This window comes from Conger conger, chromosome 7 (genome assembly GCF_963514075.1).
Source record: "Conger conger chromosome 7, fConCon1.1, whole genome shotgun sequence".
NCBI classification, from domain to species: domain Eukaryota; kingdom Metazoa; phylum Chordata; class Actinopteri; order Anguilliformes; family Congridae; genus Conger; species Conger conger.
This window is the reverse complement of record NC_083766.1, coordinates 33,358,763-33,380,273: the sequence shown is the minus strand read 5'-3', so window position 1 is coordinate 33,380,273 and position 21,511 is coordinate 33,358,763. Positions and strand designations below refer to the sequence as shown.

The following is a 21,511-nucleotide window of genomic DNA, read 5'->3' as shown; positions in this document are numbered from 1 at the left end:
GCGCTTTGCTGCCTGTCAAGTATGCTTATGACAAGTTAGTGTGCATTTATTTATTACATTTTTTAAAATGATTTTATTAGCTAATTCCTGTGGACCCCAGACAGGTGTTTCTCTCATAAAGCGTGTGATGTGCTCCTCCTGCAAGGCCGCAGACTGTCGGCCTTTAGTTCATCGGCTCACATATTCCTTGCTGTGTCTATCCCCTCCCAAAATCCTAAAAGCTCCCTGGCATGCCTCTCCTCCCTGCCCTCAGTCCTGGCCGGTGTGCCTGGCTCCTGTCGGCCTGTGTATCTCTCACACATAATGGTAAATGGTAAATGGTTGGCATTTATATAGCGCCTTTATCCAAAGCGCTGCACAACTGATGCTTCTCATTCACCCTTTCATACACACACTCGCACACTGACGGCGATTGGCTGCCATGCAAGGCACCGACCAGCTCGTCAGGAGCATTTGGGGGTTAGGTGTCTTGCTCAGGGACACTTCGACAGCGGGGGATCGAACCGGCAACCCTCCAACTGCCAGACGACTGCTCTTACTGCCATGTCATCCCCCACACAACACCCCCCGCACAAGTCACAAGCAGCAAATGTGACAATTACATGGCTCTCAGACGCAGGTGCGTGCAAACAGTCATTATCAAATAAAACACAAGAGTTGAACATGCTATCCCTGGAGCCTTTCTTGTGATTCCACCACTCCCAAGCTACATGGACAGGGCCATACACAGAGATAGAAGGAGGACACCTGAGTAATTGTCGTTTCGGTCTGGTTGATAAAGGCAAACTAGAGAAATTCGATTAGCAAGCCTGCATTTTTATCCTTTAGATTGATCCTTTTCGTGTCGTTCCTGGGAATTTCATTTTGTCGAGGACCAGATGTGGGTGCTATGAACTGCTTGGTGCTTTTATGACATAGGATCACGTGAGCTGTAAGGGTCCTGGAGTGGAGGTGCAGCACCATTGGGCAGCTGAACCTCAAATGTGTCCATCTGACAATGAAATCTCACCTCACCCCATATTCATATGAGAGATATTTCAGATTCTTCTATAGTATCACCCAAAAATTAGGCTACAGCGTACACACCAACAAAGAGGAACCAAGAGGCATGCACAATTCTCGCACAGCTTTTTCTGCTGTTTGCTTTCCGATTCCAGCAAGGAAAACCGTTTCTTTTTCCTGATCACCCAAGTCAAACCGTCTGGTGAGACAGATCACTATATCCATGTTACTGCACGATGTATCGGGCTGTAACTGTTCTGAAGCTGCCTCAAGCATTCACAAGGGCAGAGCCCATGTACAGTACAAGAGCAGATATCCAATGTACCTGTAAAGTGCTTGTTTCAACGACTGTTTAAAAAATGAAGCCTACTGGGTAACAGGGGGGACCGCCTACTTGCAGATTCACTTGTGTAGGAGGGCTAATAATAAAATGATACCCACTGGCTGGTGTGCCCTGCCTTTTAGATAATACCACTTACATAATGACAGTGGGCTTTCCTGCCTGCTCATTTTGGTTCTACCAGCGATGCATCCCTGACTGTGCTCACGCAGCAGCTACTGTCACCATGGCAACGCCTTAAACGACTGCCAACAGGGGTACACTGGCCTAGAGAGAATGGCTTTTTTCTTCTTTTCCTGAAATTCCTGGCAAGACACAAGTGAAATTCAGCCGCTAAAGATTCTGTTGTTGTAGCTTCTTCTTCTTCTTCTTCTTCTTCTTCTTGACCTTGAATTGGTGCATATCTCTCAAACTGTAAAATGGAAGCATTTGCATTCCACATTGGCTGAATGGGTTTAAAACTGCTGGTTTGCTTTTGTGTGTGTTTGCAGGAGCCTGCTTGCATTGTGAAGTGAAAAGGCCAGAGTCTGTTTGCTCATGCTTTCTCATCTGGTTTATTCACAAAGCATCACTGAACTGAGCCCACATTGCCCTGTCAGAGCTCACTAAAGGCCAGTCAGCTGTGCTACCATTCCCCCTGCATGCAGGCTATTGTCCAGTAAGCAAAATCCTTTTTCGTTTGCTGGGGTGGCCGACACTTAGTGTGAGACCCGTGAGAGGTTTTTGCACACTACTGTACATGCATGTTCTTTTTTAAATTGCTAGTCTGTAACAGAAAATATCTTTATATCAGATGACATCCTGGTTGGTTGCTTTCAAGCTCAAAGTCATAATCAGACCACATATGTTCCATCAAAAAGCGAGAATGTATCACGTCAATCAAATGTAATTAGAAAAAAGGGAGATGTCACCCCATAAACACCATTTTATTGCGGCCGAGGCTAACAGAGCTCTGACGAAGGCTTCACGCTGAAACGCCACGGCTGCAATAGCATGGTGTTTATCAGGTGATGTCTCTCTCTTTTCTATTTAAAGTTGGTGTGTCACAATCTCCATAACTTTATACTACGCTATTTTTCTCTCATTGATTGCTTTTTAGTAATAGCATACCTAGCCAGCAGGCATTATGAGGAAGTGCACCTGGCACCAATATTTGGCATCATGTTGATCTTTTGAGATTATTTTAGTATTTTTGTTGTTACAATGTCACTGGACTAAGTCAGGACAGTATAATTACCTTTCTCTTCCACTCACACAACCATTCCCTGCCCTTTCACACCCACAATAATTGCGTTGTGCTATATTTACTTCATTCCTGACTGACGGTGGGAGAGACAGAGGAGGTGGATGTGTGCTTACTGTGAGAGAGACAACGCAGCAGAGAGGGGACAAGTTCATCAGTCAGTAGGTGTTTTCTTCCACTCCCTCTGGATGTTGTTGGAGATAATGTGGGAGGATATGAATTAATGAAGACATAATAAAAAGACTGTAATTAGGCTTTCGAAGCTCATTTGCCCCAGTGCCACCAATTACACACACACACACACACACACACACACAATGAAGCGTATATGCACAGGGCCACACTCATATACAGTACATGTGAACTACTGCATGCATTTGAACAAGCTGACACTCTCTCAGAAGTACCCATTTTTTACCACCACTTTAGAATAACACCAAACAACCTAATGCAACAGTGTAGAGATTTACCCAGGAGAATGGTGCTGGCGTATCTCTCTGGGAATCGTTGAATTATTAATGTCTCACGTCACAGCTACCGTCTCATGGGATGTGACACAAACAGATGAACAGCATAAGAAAATCTGACGTCAACCATTCAATTGCTAAAGCAGTCGCAGTGCAAATAATGTTCTTACGTATTACTACACGGTGGCTTCTAAAAATTCGGAACAACTTTTGGGAAATTAATGGTCAGACTCTGAATGGAAAATGCCCATTTGATCTGTTTTTGACTGCAGGGTTCCAGTGAGGACCACAGTGGATGTTATTATTTTACATTTAAAAAAAACCTTTATTTAACCAGTGTAGTCGCACTGAGATTGACATATTTTCTTTGCGAGTCAGGCCTGGAGCCTGTATGTCTTTGGACTGAGGAGGGAAGTCAGAGTACCCAGAGGAAACCTGCACAAACACAAGAAGAACATACAGAGGGGATCCAGCTAGCTGAGACTTAAACCTGGATGGAGCCTCCCTGCTAACCACTGTGCCACCCCAAATCTGAGACTGAAGGGTTCCTATTTTCCTATTTTCATTCCTATTTTCTTACACTGGTGAGATGGCAGAAACACAATGTACAATGTAAAACTGTCCCATTTTATCATTTCCATATAACTGATTTCCAAGTCATACGAACAAGTCAATTATTCAGAGCTTTATTCAGAATATTGTGCCTTGTTCTGTTTGAACTGCTGTAGTATTCTGAGCTTTACCGAGAATATGTGTCTTACACTACTAATCCCATGATGCATCACTGGCATTGGCAGTTATAATACAATCACTATAACAGTTACAAGCTTGTCTGTTTGACATGTATTTAAATTTCAGGACCATTGATCATACTGGGATCTGGATCTGGTAGGAACTGCCCGGAACTGCCCCAATTAAAGATGCCCCTTACAGTAATCCGCTGAGAGGTAACAGGTCATGTGTCCAAGTTTAAGCCAGCTAGTCTGGCTCAGTCTTGGAAGATGGGAGTGAAAGAGGCCTCAAGGCTCCATGTGAACCTGCCTTTTATGCTGATGGACCAGGGAGCCGGAGGAGCTGCTCTTGTGTGATAAGGGAAGTACAATCATATCTCTCATGCCTCCCACACGACACGATGGGCTTAGTTCCACTACACAAGATCCCGATATCTTAGCAGTGGCAGCTCACCCTTTCTCCAAAACCAAGGGCCTCCATCCTCTCATGGTACCTTTTTTAGCATGACTTTGTTGATATTCATATCTTTTTTTATATCTTATATCTTATCTTATTGATATATTTACCCACAAGTCAAGGCTTTTGTGCACCAGTGTGCCATTCTTTCCTCACCCTTACAGTAATGATATCCATTTCTCTGGAGTTCTTCTTCACCATTTTACAGGCAGTCCATTAAGAATGCATTCATTAACAACAATGTGTGCATTCTAACAGAAGACCTAGCTAAAAAAGTGCTATAATGAGGATATTTAGTATGTCGTTCACCAAGTTCTGAAAAAGAGAATCCAATTATATCGCTGAATAAAATCAATTGTACATTAACAGTCTTTCCAACCAGCTGTTACAGTAGTGACGGGCTCTTGATTCTGTGCATCTCGATCTTACTAATGAATAAATATGTTATGAGCAGCTGTGGCCATTTTATTTCAAATGCACCAGTCATTCCTCATTCCTCCTGGGGGAAGAGAGAAGACTGAGCTTATTGAGTCATTCGAACTACAAGATGACTTAGCTGTTGTGAAGTGGTTTTGCACAGTGGCAAAGTCTGGGATATTTCCAGGTGCAAGCTCACTGTTGCCAGACAAAATGGGTTCACTTGCTAGTGATTATCTAAGGCTGGCAGCTGAGAAAAACAGAGTGATCAAGCAATTTTTCATTTTTAAATGATTCCCTATCATAATTTCCTGAGACGTCTCTTGTCACCACGCACCCGTGGGGACTAAATGATACATGTTCGGCGTAGATGATAATACACATTTTACACCAAATACAATTGCATTAGTACTTTATTGACTTTTTATCTACAAAGTGCTGATATGTTTCAAACAAGCCCTGGCTGAGTCAAATTGAAAATGACAGACTCAAAAGAGAGATTCACGAAGGGAGGAAAGCACACATCCAACGCCCACAGACTCCTTGGCTTTTAAAGTTTCGATCCTTAATTTTTCAGGTGGACCTGGCAACATCTGTGGTGACTGGTGGTCACAACAGTTCGTTTTTATGCTCTAAATCCAGAGCTGCTTTTGAAATGAAGCTGTAGCCCTAGACAAAGCATCGTCCCAGCACTGCAGCACAAGGAGTGAATCCAGGATTCATTGCCTAATCAGATCATCCAATGGTATTTTGGTGAAAGAAGACTGTCTAGAGACAGTCAGCAATGTCCTATGAATGGGCAACATATCACTTGAAAGCGTCAACAGATGTGGTGACATTTGATACATTTTGAGACATCAACTGCAACAAATAAGGGAGCTAATCAGTGGTGGCAGGTATAACTGGTCTAACAGGACTAAGCCCTCCCTATCTTTTGAAGAAATAAACGGGAAAATACGTTTTAAAAAATTACCGTTGTATTTCATGTCAATAAATGCATTGAAGCGGTTTATTTTGAATTATGGTGAAACCAACAACATGTGCTTTACATATAGTAACACGCCCACTCAATTTGTTATCCATTGAGGCATGTGAGTAGTGGCGAATTAATGAAATGGCTGCCACAAATATGAACGAGACTGACTATTGTACTTCGCTAGTCATCTTTTTTCTGTCTTTGGAGGAAAAACGTGAAATAAAGAGAATTTGGACCAATCGATGTGCAGCAACAGGACAAACACCAAAATCGTAAGATTTGTGTTTCTTGGTTTGAACGAAAAGACTGGCTAGCTAACAGCGAATGTAGCTAAGAATTAGCTTTTGTCCTTCCCATGTTTTCTTTTTGGAGTAACGTAAACTGGCCATGTTCCGAACAGAACACGAACAGAACAGAACACCAGAAGTGAACGTCCGTACAATAGTAGTTTTGCTCCTGAGGAATGTGGTTTATCAGTGGATAGGATCAAAACCTGTGGTCTTCACTGAAAAGAGCCGTCCATAATCACAAACCCAAGGATATCAATGATCTAGAACAGTTCTCATGGTGGAATGGTGTCTGCTATAATAGCCTAAATATTGTAGCTACATAATAGGCACTTGCTCATGTTCCTGTCAGGATAATCAGCTGATATCGGGCACAAAAGGGTGGAAAAGAATAACTGTAGGGGGGTGGGTGGTAAATGATTCGCTGCTCTGTGCTCGGGAACATGGCTGATGGAAGCAGACAGACACAGCTGTTCACCTGGGGATCACATTAACATAAGCCTTTTTGATGGTTTTAAAATAAAGAGCAGACATAGTCTCACACCAGCCGCCGCTACTGTTTTTCTTTTACTGGCCTGTTTTTCTTGTTGCTCACAACAAGTACTATTATGCGCCTGAAGCAGGAAGCATCTTGAGATTAGGCAAGCTCTCACAACACCGGGTGTAATAAAAAATACCAGCCTGTAGACCCAACCCTGAGCATCATGGGAAAATAGTGTGCATTGTAGACAACCACACTACATGCACTGAGTTATAATGTGCTACGAATAATTCATCCTTTAGCCAAGCCAATTTCTAAATCACATGAATGGTCTGGTAGAATTGTAGAAAGCCCCCTGCTCTTGATGTAATGTCACTCACACGCATTACCGTGTCTTCAGTAGCTTCACATGAAAAGTCACAGCCCACCACTAGGCACTCTGATCTGCTAACCGATTCTCCCACTCCTGGGCCCATTCACTCATTATTTCCTCGTTTCTCAAAAAGCAATAGAGACCACATCACTCTGCCCTTCTCCTGCTTTTCCACTTTCGTCTGAAAAAAAAGAAGGTGTGATTGCCATTGTACTCTGATACTGAATTTAGCGGTCTTTTGCTCTTTGAGACTAGTGATGCTCTGGTATTCTCACAGGGAGCCTGTCCTCTTGGTAAACATTCCTTGTCTTGGTCTTCAATGATAGATCATTTGTATTCCACGCTACATCGCAGCATAAGTCTCTGCTGGTTACCTCATAAAAAAGTAATCTTGTACCTGAAAGCAATTACACTGCAAAACTGTGAAGTACGCAGAGCGTTCGATTTCAATTACCCATTGACACACAGGGAAGTTCAAAGAAATCCATGGGCCAAACGTGAACTGATAGATGCCCTCAGCACTATAAACAATTACATACAGATCTTAAATGGATATAGGGTATATGTACTGTAAGTGCTCAGTGTGTGTTTGCATGTGTGTGTCTGTGTGTGTCTGTGTGAGACAGGGAGAAAAAGCATGTTTATGGTTGATGGGAGAACTTACCATGCCTCAAATACAGTCCAAAAACATACATTCATACATACATTTCATGCTCAGTAGTCAATTACCTCCACACTGCTAAAAAGAAGTGAACATTGGGGACATACAAGATATATTTATAACCAACAAGAGATTTGCATGAAACCAAGCTCTGTCTCATTTGAGGAAAACCAATATTGGCTGTGCAGGCCGCATTTGAAGGTATCAAGGCACGTGTCACGTTTCAGGTCTGTCTCGCCATGTTTTATGTTTATTCATGTTGTCTTAGTCAGGTAGTGTCTTATCATGTATTATGTTAGTCTAGGTTCGTCATGTTGTTTAGTTATGTTTCGTCACGATTTATTTTCTTGTCATGTTTAGTTATGTTTCGTTACGATTTATTTTCTTGTCATGTCTAGTTATGTTTCGTACGATTATATTACCTTGTTATGTTGATTGGTTATCGTCTTAGTTTCGCTTTGTGTTATGTTTTGATTTATGTTTATTGTTACGTTAACTGGTCGTTGTTTATGCATACACTTTTACATGTCTTTCCGCAAACCTTGCGTTCCGCCTTTTCTCTCTCTCTCTCCTTCTGTCATTCACTCCCTAATTGTTTCCATTTGTCTATTTACTAAAACTACTAACGCTAGATCAGGATTGGGTAGAAACTAACAAACTAATCATGTGTTCATGTTACCTTACGTTTCTCGTGCATGTCATTTACTAATTTAGTAATGCTAGGGCAGGATAGGTTTATTACTAACGATTACTAATCTCCTTGTTAAACTTGTCATCCATCGCACCTGTTTTCCATTTCCTTGCTACGCTCTAACTAATTGTCTACACCTGTCTACACCCGCATTTATAGCCCAGTCGCGCAACTGTTCTTCGCGAAATTGTCTGCCTCTTGAACTCCAAAGCAACGCTTGAGCATTACTATTATTGATTACACGTTACGATCCAAGCCTGTTTACCGACCATAGTTTATTGATTTCTGTTTTGTTGACCACCGCTTGTTTTTGACCACGTCCTCGCCTACCGTCTTTGTACTTTTGCCTCGCTGATTGTTTTATGGTTTCGACTTCCGCATCGCCCTCGACTACGACTCTGCCTGCCGTCCGCCTGTACTTCAGCCCCGCTGACCGCTCTCCTGCTACCGGACCTCCCTGCACGTTTACCGACTACGAGTTTGCCTCTTCCCTCGGCACCGTGCTTTTTGTTTGTTTATTTATCGTCTGTTTGGCTGGATCTACGTGTATGGACTTTGCTTGTTGTGACTACGCTCCTGGGATTCGTCCCAAATAAAGCCCTGACGGGACTTTATTCCATTATTGTTTCTGAGTCGTGCATTTTGGGTCCAACCCCCACGCACCCGTCTCAGCACGTGTCATTCCAAATTATGCCTGCCAAGGCGCCTTCATTCAGATGATTCTCTGGATAAGATATGCAATAATTCTGTGCAAACATCTCAAAAGTTAACTGTCAAAATGGAAGATAGTCAGTGGGGCACATATCTACAAATTAAACATTCAATATTATTTAGCTTTTTGTCAGGTCAATTTTGAAAGCTAAATGACTTGTGTATTTGACTTTAGTAGTTCCACCACTCTTTTGTTGCACCATTTTTTCCATTAATTTTTTTTCAACTTGGTAGTCCATCTAACTTAGGTCTAACTTATTTTTTATTAACTGTGAACGGTAGGCTCACGTGGACATAGGCCAGGGGTGCACAACTCTGGTCCTGGAGGGCCAATCTACGTGCTGGTTTTTGTTCCAACCAGTTACGTTAATTTTAATTTTCTGATCGCTCTATGAACTAAACTGGTTCACTCCTGTACTCAATCACAGTAAAATCTTTAGGATACACCTGCAGTCTGTGACTGGTGCTTATACACATATTGGATTTAGAGCAGAAGTTGCTACAAAATCCTGAAACTGTGCTCCCCTGACATAGCCTGAAGCTAATGGTTCAGGGTCAGTGAGAGGGTCATGTGATGGGTGCAAATAAATAGGCTGAACTTGTGTGTGAACTATGCACAACTTTCAAGCTAATGACGTATGTGTTGCCTTGGAAGCCTGGTTTCAGGTTTGTATTCAGGCACCTCTGAAAACGTTGCCTTTGAAGAACAGTGACTAAGGAGGCAGCAAGCAGCTGCACATGCGTCAGAGAAATCTGTAACCTGCAAACATGCTGGACTTATCCCTGATCCAAGATTTAGTTCCACCTGCATTTCAGACCAAGATTCTTACTGACTCTCCAATCAGATGCAAGTATCTGGTAGCATTTATTATGACACACATGGTTGAACAGGTTCAGGGAAGCACCTACAGTATCCTTTCTCTCATCCTATTTGCATTTCCTAACAATAAAGCTATTATGAAGCAGGTAACCACTAAAAAGCCCTCTGCGTGTCCACATTACCTTGACTATGAGCATCCCTGGCTGACTTACATGTAGGTAAGGCCTGCACAAACTGGACTAACAAATCCAGACATCTTTTCATTTGCCCATAATGCCCATAAAAATCACTGATTTTTCAATTGGACTTTGTTTAATTCACAGTAATTTTGTTCATATGTTTAATTCACAGCATTTTCTCTAAGCACCACATACATATATATGTATGAAAAATGGTCAGTGACACTTTCTCCAAAGGGCCCTACATACAGTATGAGCTGTGTAAAACACCAGAACACCTCATAAACATTGAAGTCAACTGATCAATATAAACCAATGTAATGTAATTTACAGTATATTAGGAATGACAACATAGCACATTATGTAAGTGTATGTCAGTTCGGATGCGTATGAATGTTTGCAAAGGCTACACGTAATTTTATGTAACACCCTTGACAGGAAGTGTTACCTGAATACCTGACATGGCATCTTACCTGTGGCTTCCACCATACCCTCCAGAATGACCACAATCTCTAGTTCCTCTTTGGCCATGTGGGCCTTGGAGATCTCCCAGAAGGGGCTGTGCTGGTTGATCTCATGGCAGATAATGAGTGGGGACACCAGGAAGAGCCGGTCGTCACCGGTGTCGTAGCCCACGTTAATGTCAGTCTGGTTGAGGGGGATGAACTCCCCCTCTTTGGTCTGCTTGGACTTGATCAGCTTGGCCCGAATGGAGGCCTCCACGATGTGCGAGTTGCGCAGGTCCCCCACTCTGAACATTAGGCACAGCCGGCCGTCCCGCATGGACATGACTGCGTTCGTGGAGAACACCAGGGTCTCCGCCCGCTTCTTAGGCTGCGAGATCTTCACGAACATGCAGCCCACCATGAAGGCGTTGACGATGGATCCCAGCACCGACTGCACCAGGAGCAGCAAGATGCCCTCAGGGCACTGGTCCGTGATCACCCTGTAGCCATACCCAATGGTAGTCTCTGTCTCTATGGAGAACAGGAAGGCAGAGACGAACCCATTCAGGTTATTGACGCATGGAGTCCACTGGTTGTCCCCTATGTGCTCCAGGTCACCTCGGATGTAGGCTATGAGCCACCACATGAACCCGAAGAACAACCATGTTACCGTGTAAACCAGGACAAAGATAAAAAGGTTGAACCTCCACTTGAGGTCCACCAGTGTGGTGAAGATGTCTGTCAGGTAGCGGTAGGTTTCTCGCACGTTGCCATGGTGAACGTTGCATTTCCCATCCTTCCGGACATATCTCTGGATCTTTCTTTTGGCTCTTTCCTTGTCAACTAGCTGCTTGGGAAGATCCTCTCTGACTTGTTTGGGCAGCTTGGGCTGTCTGATGGTTAGTGGGCTCTCCACATCCTGCTCCATTGGGGCTTCTCGGCAAATCTGAGCCTGAACATAGAGAAGATAGAGAGAGCAGTTTATGCCAAGGACAAATTGGTTTTGTAGTCACTACAGTCAAATAGCAATCTCCAATGCCTGCATATGTTGTTGAGGGGTCCTATATTAACTGACATACAAGTGAAGCAGATGCAGTAGACATTTAAACCAACATTCAAAATCTAGCAGTTTAAATGTCTCAGATAAACCTTTCATGGTAATCTCAATTTTTCACAAAAAAATATAAATAAAATATTCACTGGGTTTAGTACTGTACATTTGACATACAACTTTGACAATCCTCTCCTGTTCCGATCTTTCAGAATTTCACCTCTAATTTCACAAGGCTAATTTTAGAATATCTCTATTAACTGCTAAGCCTCTCTTGTCCATCCAGAAGGTTCTCAGCAATGTGCACATTGATCTGATATATTTGCATGCAACGCTATTTTTCACAGTAAAGCCACACTTTGCAAAACAGACTGAGTGGCACATCTCTCACTGACAACAACTAGGCACCTGTTAAGTAACTAGGTGATGCTACTACAGTGAAAATCCAAGGAGTGCTGGCTTATTTCAGCTTAATCATCTTATTTTCAGGCTTATTTCAATGATATAATGGTGGCTTGTGTCCTTCTTTTATGAGTTCTTGGTGTTTGTTGACTAATGACATAGCCCATATGCCAATTAGTGAGCACCTGAGCAAGATCCTTTCAAAATGGGGGGAAAAAACAACAACCACATGGTTTATAGGAAGACAATCTGAAACTGCCACAAACTGTCACCTGGTGTACCTCCTCTGTGATACACTCCAACCAGTCCCCAAAAGCTTAAACAACATTATAGCCGTTAAGCCTGAGCACCCTTTAGCACAAAAATATGCTTGAAATTCTACAGTATATAAATATTAATTACCGGTCTAAATTATTTATGGTTATTTTCATCAGCCTAAAAATATATTAAAGGAAATTATTTTCAGTCAGAAACATTTCACTGATGTGCCATTTAAAGTTTTTAGAAGTCAGTTCAAATGAGAACTATTATTTTATATGCAGAAATAAGCTTTTACCATTCCAAAATTCTGTTCCATCGTGATGCCTGCCATCTGACCCTCATCCATCCCACATTCAGGATTCACATCTTTTACATCCAGCCAACCTTTGAACGTGTTTCTTCCCTTTCACAGACAGAAAGTTATAAAAAGTTTAATCTTGGATCCATACCTTGAAAAAGAGGTAAGACCATTTCACATTGTGTCAGTTTTTCCTGCCAATATCTGTATGAAAATAAGAATGTGAAAAATACACAGCGCGATGTGAAAATGAGAGATTGGCAACAGATACTTTTCCCTTGGAACAGTGTGTACTGCACATACAACAGTTCCTAAGTGGGAGATGAAAAAATAATTATGATTTTCAAACAAATACCCAGCTGTCCCTGTACCTTTTACAACCTGATGAAAAAAAGTGGCCAATCAAGCGCTAAGATGCTCTTCTCCTGTATGTTTGGAGACCTATGGAGAAAATGACTTTCAGAAACTGGGATAACCTTTTTTTATGTTACACTCAGTGAGCACTTTAGGATTTATTACTTATTTTTTTAGAAGTATTGGTCTTCTGCTGCTGTAGGCTATCCACTTAGAGGTTTGACACATTGTGTGTTCAGAGATACTCTTATGCATACCACTGTTGTAATACGTGGTTATCTGCATTACTGTCACCTTTCTGTCAGCTTTGACGAGTCTGGCCCTTCTCCTCTGACCTCTCGCATTAAGTTTTTGCCCGCGGAACTGTTGCTCACTGTTTTTTGTTTTTTTGCATCATTCTCTGCAAACTCTAGAGACTGTTGTGCATGAAAATCCCAGGAGATCAACAATTTCTTAGATATTCAAACCAAACTGTCTGGCACCAACAATCATTCCACGGTCAAAGTCACTTAGATCACATCTTCCCTATTCTGACATTTGTCCTGAAAAACAGCTGAAACTCCACCTGCATGCTTTTATGCATTTAGTTCCTGCCACATGATTGGCTGATTAAATACAGGTCTATCTAATAAAGTGTAGAGTGTATATCACAAGTAGGACTGGGACTGTTAAAATGGCTGTAAATCAGTTTTTTTGTGGAATATAAAACATTTGACATTTCATTTTGTTTATTTCACCATAATTAACTTTCATTTCCTTCCGGCATGGGGGACAGATTATAAACTGAGAAATACATATAGTCAGTACAACATGCTCGTTCATTTTCTGTAGTTTATGTAAATACAATGATGGCCATTAGCAAGTATTTTTGGCCCTTTTCATATTTCTGCAGTACAATAAAATGGAGAAATACTGGTTGGCAACTGTAAAGACAGCCATTTTTATCAGACTAAAAAATGGCAAGTACTCCAAAACACTCAGAGAGAGCCCCGGCAAGCAAGGCCAATTTATCCCCATATCTGACTTATTATCTCACTATCCTCACAGAAATGGAACATACTGCCATATACTAAAATAAAATATTATAAAGATATTCTCAGCACATAAAATGTTACATGCATTTAGCATATTCTCTAAATACTTCAAAATATATGAGGGGGACCCTCCCAATATATTTTGTTGCAGGCCTAGGAATTCATAGTTGCGGCCCTGTTCCCAAAATATTTATGCCAATATATTTATCAACATTGAGTGTGCCCTTTCTGTAATAATCCCTTGCAACATGGTTGATAGTGTAAACTGACACACCATACAAATGTGTAGACAAAGAAATCAGGTTGAAATTAGGTTTCAATGCAATGAAAACTGAGTTCTGCTTTATTTTTTATGTTTTGCTTCGTGATGAAATGCTGCAAAGATGAGTGAGCAGTGTTTTGCTGTCACCCTGCCCTGGTGATGCCCGCAGCATGGGTTCTCTCTGGAGGGAGGAATAAGTCAAAGAGAGAGTAATCTGGGCTCTCCCTCGCACTCAGGGCCAATGTCACTCACTTTGAACCGCGCCCACGTTTCTTTAGCTTCCTTTTAGATTTTGCCGGTTCAGAAAAAAGTCAGAACGGATTTCTTTTCTTGAAACAAATGGCCATGACAAGAGGCAATGGTCAGCATTTGTAATTAAAACAAATCCTGTAGCTTCCACACACAAACACAAACACACACACACACACACACACACACGTACACACACATACTATACGTAAATAGAAGTAGAGAGAGAACTTGTCTCTTTCTACATATACATGCTTTACTGCCTTACTGAAAATACTTTTTTTGCACCCAGATGCGAGGCAGGTGCCCAGAGGGATGAAGACGGTCTGACAGGAATTGTGTGATCCTTGTTTTTGTGAGCTTGTCATGCTGCTACACCCAGGTGCCTCTTCCAATTATGCCTGTCTGTTCCTCTCTCCCCTGAGAGGATTCGAGCGCTAATGTTTCAAACCAGTCCCCAATTTTTACACTCGGGCTGGATAAACCATACAATTATGTGCACAGGCAGGGATTCAGAGCCACTGAAGGCTAGGCCACTGGGCCTCAGAGATGCTCTTTCCACACATCAATGTGGCTTTAAAGACAGCCAAGCAACACACTTAAACATGGACTTTGCCTCAGATAACACACGCCATATTATGTATTATATATGGTAACTAAAGGTAAACGGATAATCTCCTGCGAGCAACTCTGATTTAGCCCTCATCAGATAAGTGCCCCTATAGGTAATACACTGAAACTGTAGGAGAGCAGGTCTTATGACGAATCCCTGTGTCTCAGGACAGTGGCAGCAGTACAGACAAGGGGCAGGTAATTCAGTTATGACTGCCTCACTCGTTCCCTCTCTCCATCTCCTGCACAAGCAGCATTTGTACGATGTCTAAGAGGATTCCCAAACAAAAATGATCATAATATTCGCTAATATATTAAAATAATTTAAGATCACCCAAAATCACAAATAAGAGTGAGGCAACGTGGTGTCATAAACTTTCCTTCTGGTTACTAGGGAGACAACCCACAGAAAAAATGGTGGAGCTCAGTGCTCAGTGGGAGGGGGTAGTTCACCTAGATTAATGCAAGTCTATAACAAACCAAATGTGACAAATACATTCCCAAACCACAAATAATGCTAATGACCAAGGGGCTATTACAATCTATTGAATAGTCATCGCACTTCGCGTTAAAATAAGATAATCCTGAATTAATTGCAAGAAATATCAATGTTTTGTGACCCCTCAGAAGCATAAGCTCTATAGAAGCTATATATGTGTCTCAGCCCAATACTTGTTAAATCCTCATATGGTCCATTATTATTGCATTAGCATTTAAGCCTGAGTGTTAGATTTTATGTCTTCACTTTCAAAGCTGTTGATAGTACAGACTGAGAACTCATCCGCATGTTCATGGTTCAACAGGAGTCACAATATTGCTGTGAAAGAAATGGCAGCCATTTTTTATCTTACAGTAAGAGTCAACCTGTTATTGCTGCTCCTCTTACTGACATGAAATCATAGGATGATCTTTGAATAGATACAAAGCTACTATTAGCTGGTATGTTGCACTTGAAGTAGACTGCAGTTCTCTCTTTTTGTGTTATATACACTCAGTGAGCACTTTAGGTATTAGGTATTTATTTGACTTCTGCTGCTGTAGGAAACCCATTAGAGCAAATCCATGGTTATTTGTGTTACTGTCACCTTCCTATCAACAGTCTGGCCCTTCTCCTGACCTCTCTCATTAACAACGCATTTTTGACCGCAGAACTGCTGCTCACAGGATGTTTTTTTGTTTTTGCACCATTCTCTACAACTCTGAGAAACTGTTGTGCATGAAAATCCCAGGAGATCAGCAGTTTCTGGGATACTGAAACCACCCTTAGATCACATTTCTTGTGTCTACCTAAATACATTGCTCACTGATTCTATATGGAACACATTTTTAACCAATTTTTCACAAACCTACAAAATTGAGTTAAATTTGTTCTGTACTATATACTATTTGCCCTAATTGCTTATAGTATGTAACCTATATCTACATAGCACGTGACCATCTTTTTGGTTTTCGTTGGTTGGCCTCTGTCTGTTCCTTCTGGGATCTTTGCTATCTCTTGTTTGAAACCAACTCCTCACCTTTCCATCAGGGCAAATCAATAGGATTTCATTGTGCAATCTTGCTCATACAGCCACAGTAAAAATGAGTTAAAACTGTTAAGATAAGGAGTAATTCAATGGAACCGAGTAGCAACGCTCATCACTTTCAGTCACAGTGGCTAATTTACAGTGCCCCTCTAAAACAATTCCACCAGCCCTTGCACTGTGCCCTCAAGAAACATTGACTTCCGACTGTTCACAATGCAATGTGACAGTTTCTGATAATTTTGCCGTGGGGCTTCTCACCTCATACAGACCCGCACTAATCACATCATTGGAAGGCGATATGCTATGCCCTGCGTGGAGAATTGGGTCCACATATGTTGCATGCTACTACCAAGTGTGAGAGCATTAAGAGTTTCACCATGAATTTGTAATGCTTTCAGCCTTAGTACGTAGCCATGCAGTACGGTACATTTCTCTGTCTGTTCCATCCATTCCACTGTTATGCGTATTTACTCAACCATACAGTACACACATACAGTATATGCAGCTCTAAAACATGTTGAGAGTCGCAGCTTCCAGCTAAACTGAGAATCCAGGCTTTTTTATATCTATCATCATAAACATTTGGATCAAATTAAGCATACACGCAACACCCAATCACAACACAAAGTGGCGGTAAAGCTGACTCTGTTCACATTTAGTTTATAATGAAACAGAACATGTTTGACCTTTAAGTGATTTAATCTGCATAGATACATACATGCTGTGGTTTCCCATAGAGAGAGAGAGAGAGAGAGAGAGAGAGAGAGAGAGAGAGAGAGAGAGAGAGAGAGAGAGAGAGAGAGAGAGAGAGAGAGAGAGAGAGAGAGAGAGAGAGAGAGAGAGAGAGAGAGAGAGACAGAGGGAGGGAGAGAGAGAGAGAGAGAGAGAGAGAGAGAGAGAGAGAGAGGGAGAGAGAGAGAGAGACTCCTGTCTACTGTCTGTGGAAGGCACAATAGGGTGCATGTGGTTGGTGGACACTGTCCCAAGAGGTGATTGAAGTTACATGAATCAGTAGCAGCAGTCTGAATTACAATTGCATTTGCAGTGTCATTGGGGATGATCCTTATTATTGTTTCAAGAATTTCTGAAACCCCTAAATCAGATATAAAAATGGCAAAGCATTCTTTTGAATTGGAAAATGACAGAAACTCAAATGAAATGGCAATTAAGAAAGTCATTACTAGCAGATACTATTAATGCTGTCCATATCAGAATATTTATATTTCAGATAAAATGTAAAAAATATAAAAATAATAATGATACCATACATGATTACCCACTTGGTTAAGATCTGAAGTAAATAAAATAAGAAATAGGATATATGTCAAAACACACACACACACACACACACACAACTGATTTTTCCTTCCGAGTTTTAATTTCAGAAGCGATTCCAACTGCTGCCATATTAGTGAGAAATATAAGTGTAAAATATTCATGCCTAGTTATTCATAGCACTGGACTTCTACTGAGATGCACAAGGGAAAGCGGATCATCCGCCCTTTCATTAAAATTCACAGGGTATCTTCAAATGTGTAAGCAATCATTATTACATTTTAACAGAACGATAAAAGACAAAATATGCTTTTTGAGAACAGGGCTAGCCGCAGCAGGGGGGTTCTGTGAGGATAACTGGACAGGATTCCACCTGTCAAACGTGCTGACCAGGCTGCTGAAGGCTAGAGCCTCCAGTGGGCTCTCTCACATTCACACCCCCCTCACTGACAGAGCACAAGGTCCCGCTGAGAGCCTGCTGTCACAGATCAATACACTGTCCACACAGCCAAGCCATCCGACTGTGAACGCAGTCAAATCCATACAGTCCCAGAGATTTTAATCAACAGAACGTAATCATGGCAATAGGTGTATCAAATATATAGGTGTACGTATATAAAAAAACAAACAATATGTCATTGAACCATCAAGATTTTTATCTTTTGATAAAATTACACTCATTTTCCATTTTATAGCATTATTTTTTGGCCATTTTTTGAAGTTAGTCTGGAGTATGCTTTTTTAATTTGTTTTAAAGACATGCAAAACACCTGATGCAACTATAGAACTGCCTCGTGTCTACCTGACAGCTGGTGCTATTTGCCTTTTTAATTAAAGCTGTGGAAAATTCCCAAATGTCGGCCCACACCTCCCAGCAGTGCCCCTGCCTGCCCTCTCTCCACAAAACCCACCACTTTTGCAGAGACCACTTTTATTTTTTTTCGGTGGGATCAAATGAGAAAAGCTCCATCTGTGGAGAGAGGCAGAAAGGGCGGGCTGGCATTCCTTCACCCCTTTGTGAAACGTCTGTTGTGGATACACAGCATCCTCTCATGCTGCACTGGATCCTGGCTGATTAACACCAGGTACCCATCTCAACAACCTGCCTCACTGCTTTGTGGAGAGGGTTGGTACACCAACGGGTTCATGTTGTTGACTTTCATGTGGGTGGCACCCTATATCGTTGAGTCCGTTTTATGCCTTTAAATATTTGTAGATGTATGCTCACAAACACTCATAAAAAGCACACAGCTTTGGATGAGCCTTTTTTAGAGCAAGCCTGGAAGAATGCAGCAACTGTAGTAGTTCCTGAAACATTCTTCAGACCAATTTTAGGCATAACAATAGAAAAAAATGTATACTTGCAATAGCGTATATACGACTGAAAAACCTTTTGAACCTGATGACATAGTGATGAGAATATGATTGCGTGCTACAGTGCATACTCAAACCGGCCAGAGCATGCAACATACAGGCTCAGCTGTGCTGTGAAAATGATTTGTTTTCAGTTGTTAACACCTCTAATAATCAAATCATTTGACTTACTTTACAAAATTGAGTATTAAATTATGCAAACAAGAAGCAGCTTGCTCTGCATCTATCCCCAGAGACCTACACTGTGACCAAAGCAGATGGATTACCACATCTCCTTGGTAATAGATTTTCTTGTATTGCCTGCTACAATATACTGCCCATTTGCCAAGCTCTGATGGCAACATTTGTCAGCCAATTAATGCCCGAAGATTGTGGTAATACCCGTCATATGACCCTGACATTAGTATTTCATGCTTGAGGTTGCCTGGGACATCAAACTTTGTTAACATCTAAACAGTGTTTTGGAACGCAGGCTGGACTTCAAGGTCTGCAGATGATTTAAGCGACAATTTCTTTTCACCCACCCACATGACTCTTGGAGTTCAATATCTGGTTTTATGAGCCATGAGGTGGCACTGATTGGATAACAGTCACGTTCTGCCACCCTAGGGATAATTGAATCTGCCAAATCAGCAAAGCAACCTGATACGAGCTTTCAACATCAGCCGCCATTTGTTAGCAGTAAACAGATTTGATTACTTTTGGTGATATCGGCTACGAGTGCACATGCCACAGAGCATCTGAGCTCGAGAAGGCGAGCAAATTGCAATTTATTTTTCAGGAGATGATCATTTACAGCAGTCATCAGATGTGTAAAATACATTGTGGCGTGCTGCAAATAGGCTCTTCCCACATCCTTCCACAATGAAACCCTCAGGTCTCTGGGGACCTCCACGGTGTTCGTGGAGAACCCTGGACTCCTTCAATAATAAATAAGCAGGAAACTGAGAATCCCACTGCTGTGATTGACAAGTACCGGCTCCTCTTTAAAGGTGAAGCTTTCAGAAACTGACTTCTCATTTGCCTGGCGGTACAGTACAAGACACGGCCAATTGATTTGCGACACAGATCCATTAGCTGGGGGACGCTACACCCGGCCTGGAATTACTAATGCGATTATCGATCAGCTGTACCTATTTATGTTTGTAATGCTATATTTTATGTAATGTATAATGCTTGTGTTCACAACAAAACAGGTGAAATAAGACACCAGGCAAAGGTAGGTGGATATTGAAGTGCCCTACACAAGAATCAAAGTGATGAGCATCAGCTGGCTTGCTGTTGGAATTTCTCTGCCTGGCATCCAGGTTATATGTGAACTTACTCTACATTACCTTCTATATAAAGTACCTCATTGCTAGCCAATGAATGTAATTTTCTTTATTATGTAGAATAAATATTCACAGTCTTTTCATAGCCACCTCCAAATATAATGTTGAACATCAATGCTGCCTCCAAGCAATACCCTCACGCCCAGAAACCTACACCCCCCTGGCCTGGCCTGTGAAGCCTTTCTATTTAAAACACCAAAATAATGTCAATGGGATCGCCCACACCCATGACATAGACCCTCTGTTTCAGAACGATTATGCTGTCAACTTTTCAATGCCCTGATTCTCTTCCAACTTGTACAGTTTCCAATGCATGACTTGCCAAGAAGCAAAACGTATGTGACACTGAGACCATTTCTTACCCCATTATTTCAATGTGCCCCCATTACTGGTCAGTATTTCGAGAGCTCCTTCAAGATCCATCTTCAAGCAGCCTGTAAGGAAGTAAGTGATTGTCTTCAGACAACCCCGGTGTGAGCTTGTGAAGTGCTTTACGGAAGGCAGAGACCTAACAGTACTGTTATGGGGAACTAGTAACACAGTGGACAGGAATATGGTCAGATGGAAGAAAATGTATCCTTGTTCGAAGAAAGCCTCCCATGGATAAGTAACGGGTGAGGGTTTTTCCGTCTGACCTAGAGAGCCCACTGGAAGGGCAGAGCTGCACTGTATTTTTTCTCATTTTAATGGTCATGATGATTGGTAGGCTGGAGGCTATTGTCATTTGAATGCAATCGTTCCCAGCATACTGCTTTTGTAGGGCCCTGAGGAAGGAGGGAGGGGTTCCCAGCATACTGCTTTTGTAGGGCCCTGAGGAAGGAGGGAGGGGTGAAGGGTTGGCATAGTGCCTGGGAAAAAGAAGAAACACTGTGCTCAAACTCATTGCATTCCATTCCATTCCATTACATTAATGGCATTTAGCAGACGCTCGTATCCAGAGTACAGTTGATTAGACTAAGCTGGAGACAATCCTCCCCTGGAGCAATGCAGGGTTAAGGGCCTTGCTCAAGGGCCCAATGGCTGTGCGGATCTTATTGTGGCTACACCGGGATTGGAACCACCGACTTTGCGTGTCCCAGTCATTTACCTTAACCACTACGCTACAGGCCGCCCCTACTCAATGGCTAACAGAGCTTCAGTGTCCTGCTAGTGGTTCAAAATGGCTCAAAGACGGAAAAGGAAGACCTGCATTCACTTTAA

At 41.9% G+C, this 21,511-nt stretch overlaps 1 protein-coding gene across 1 annotated transcript in view; it reads right to left on the bottom strand.

The window, feature by feature from the left end:
• Nucleotides 1–21,511, bottom strand: part of kcnj6 (potassium inwardly rectifying channel subfamily J member 6) — a 53,876-nt gene that overhangs the window by 7,447 nt on the left and 24,918 nt on the right. Inside the window, exon 2 of the mRNA XM_061248842.1 lies at nucleotides 10,310–11,234. Within this exon, the coding sequence (XP_061104826.1) occupies nucleotides 10,310–11,210 (901 nt within the window). The 5' untranslated portion in view covers nucleotides 11,211–11,234. The remainder of the gene's footprint in view (nucleotides 1–10,309; nucleotides 11,235–21,511) is intronic.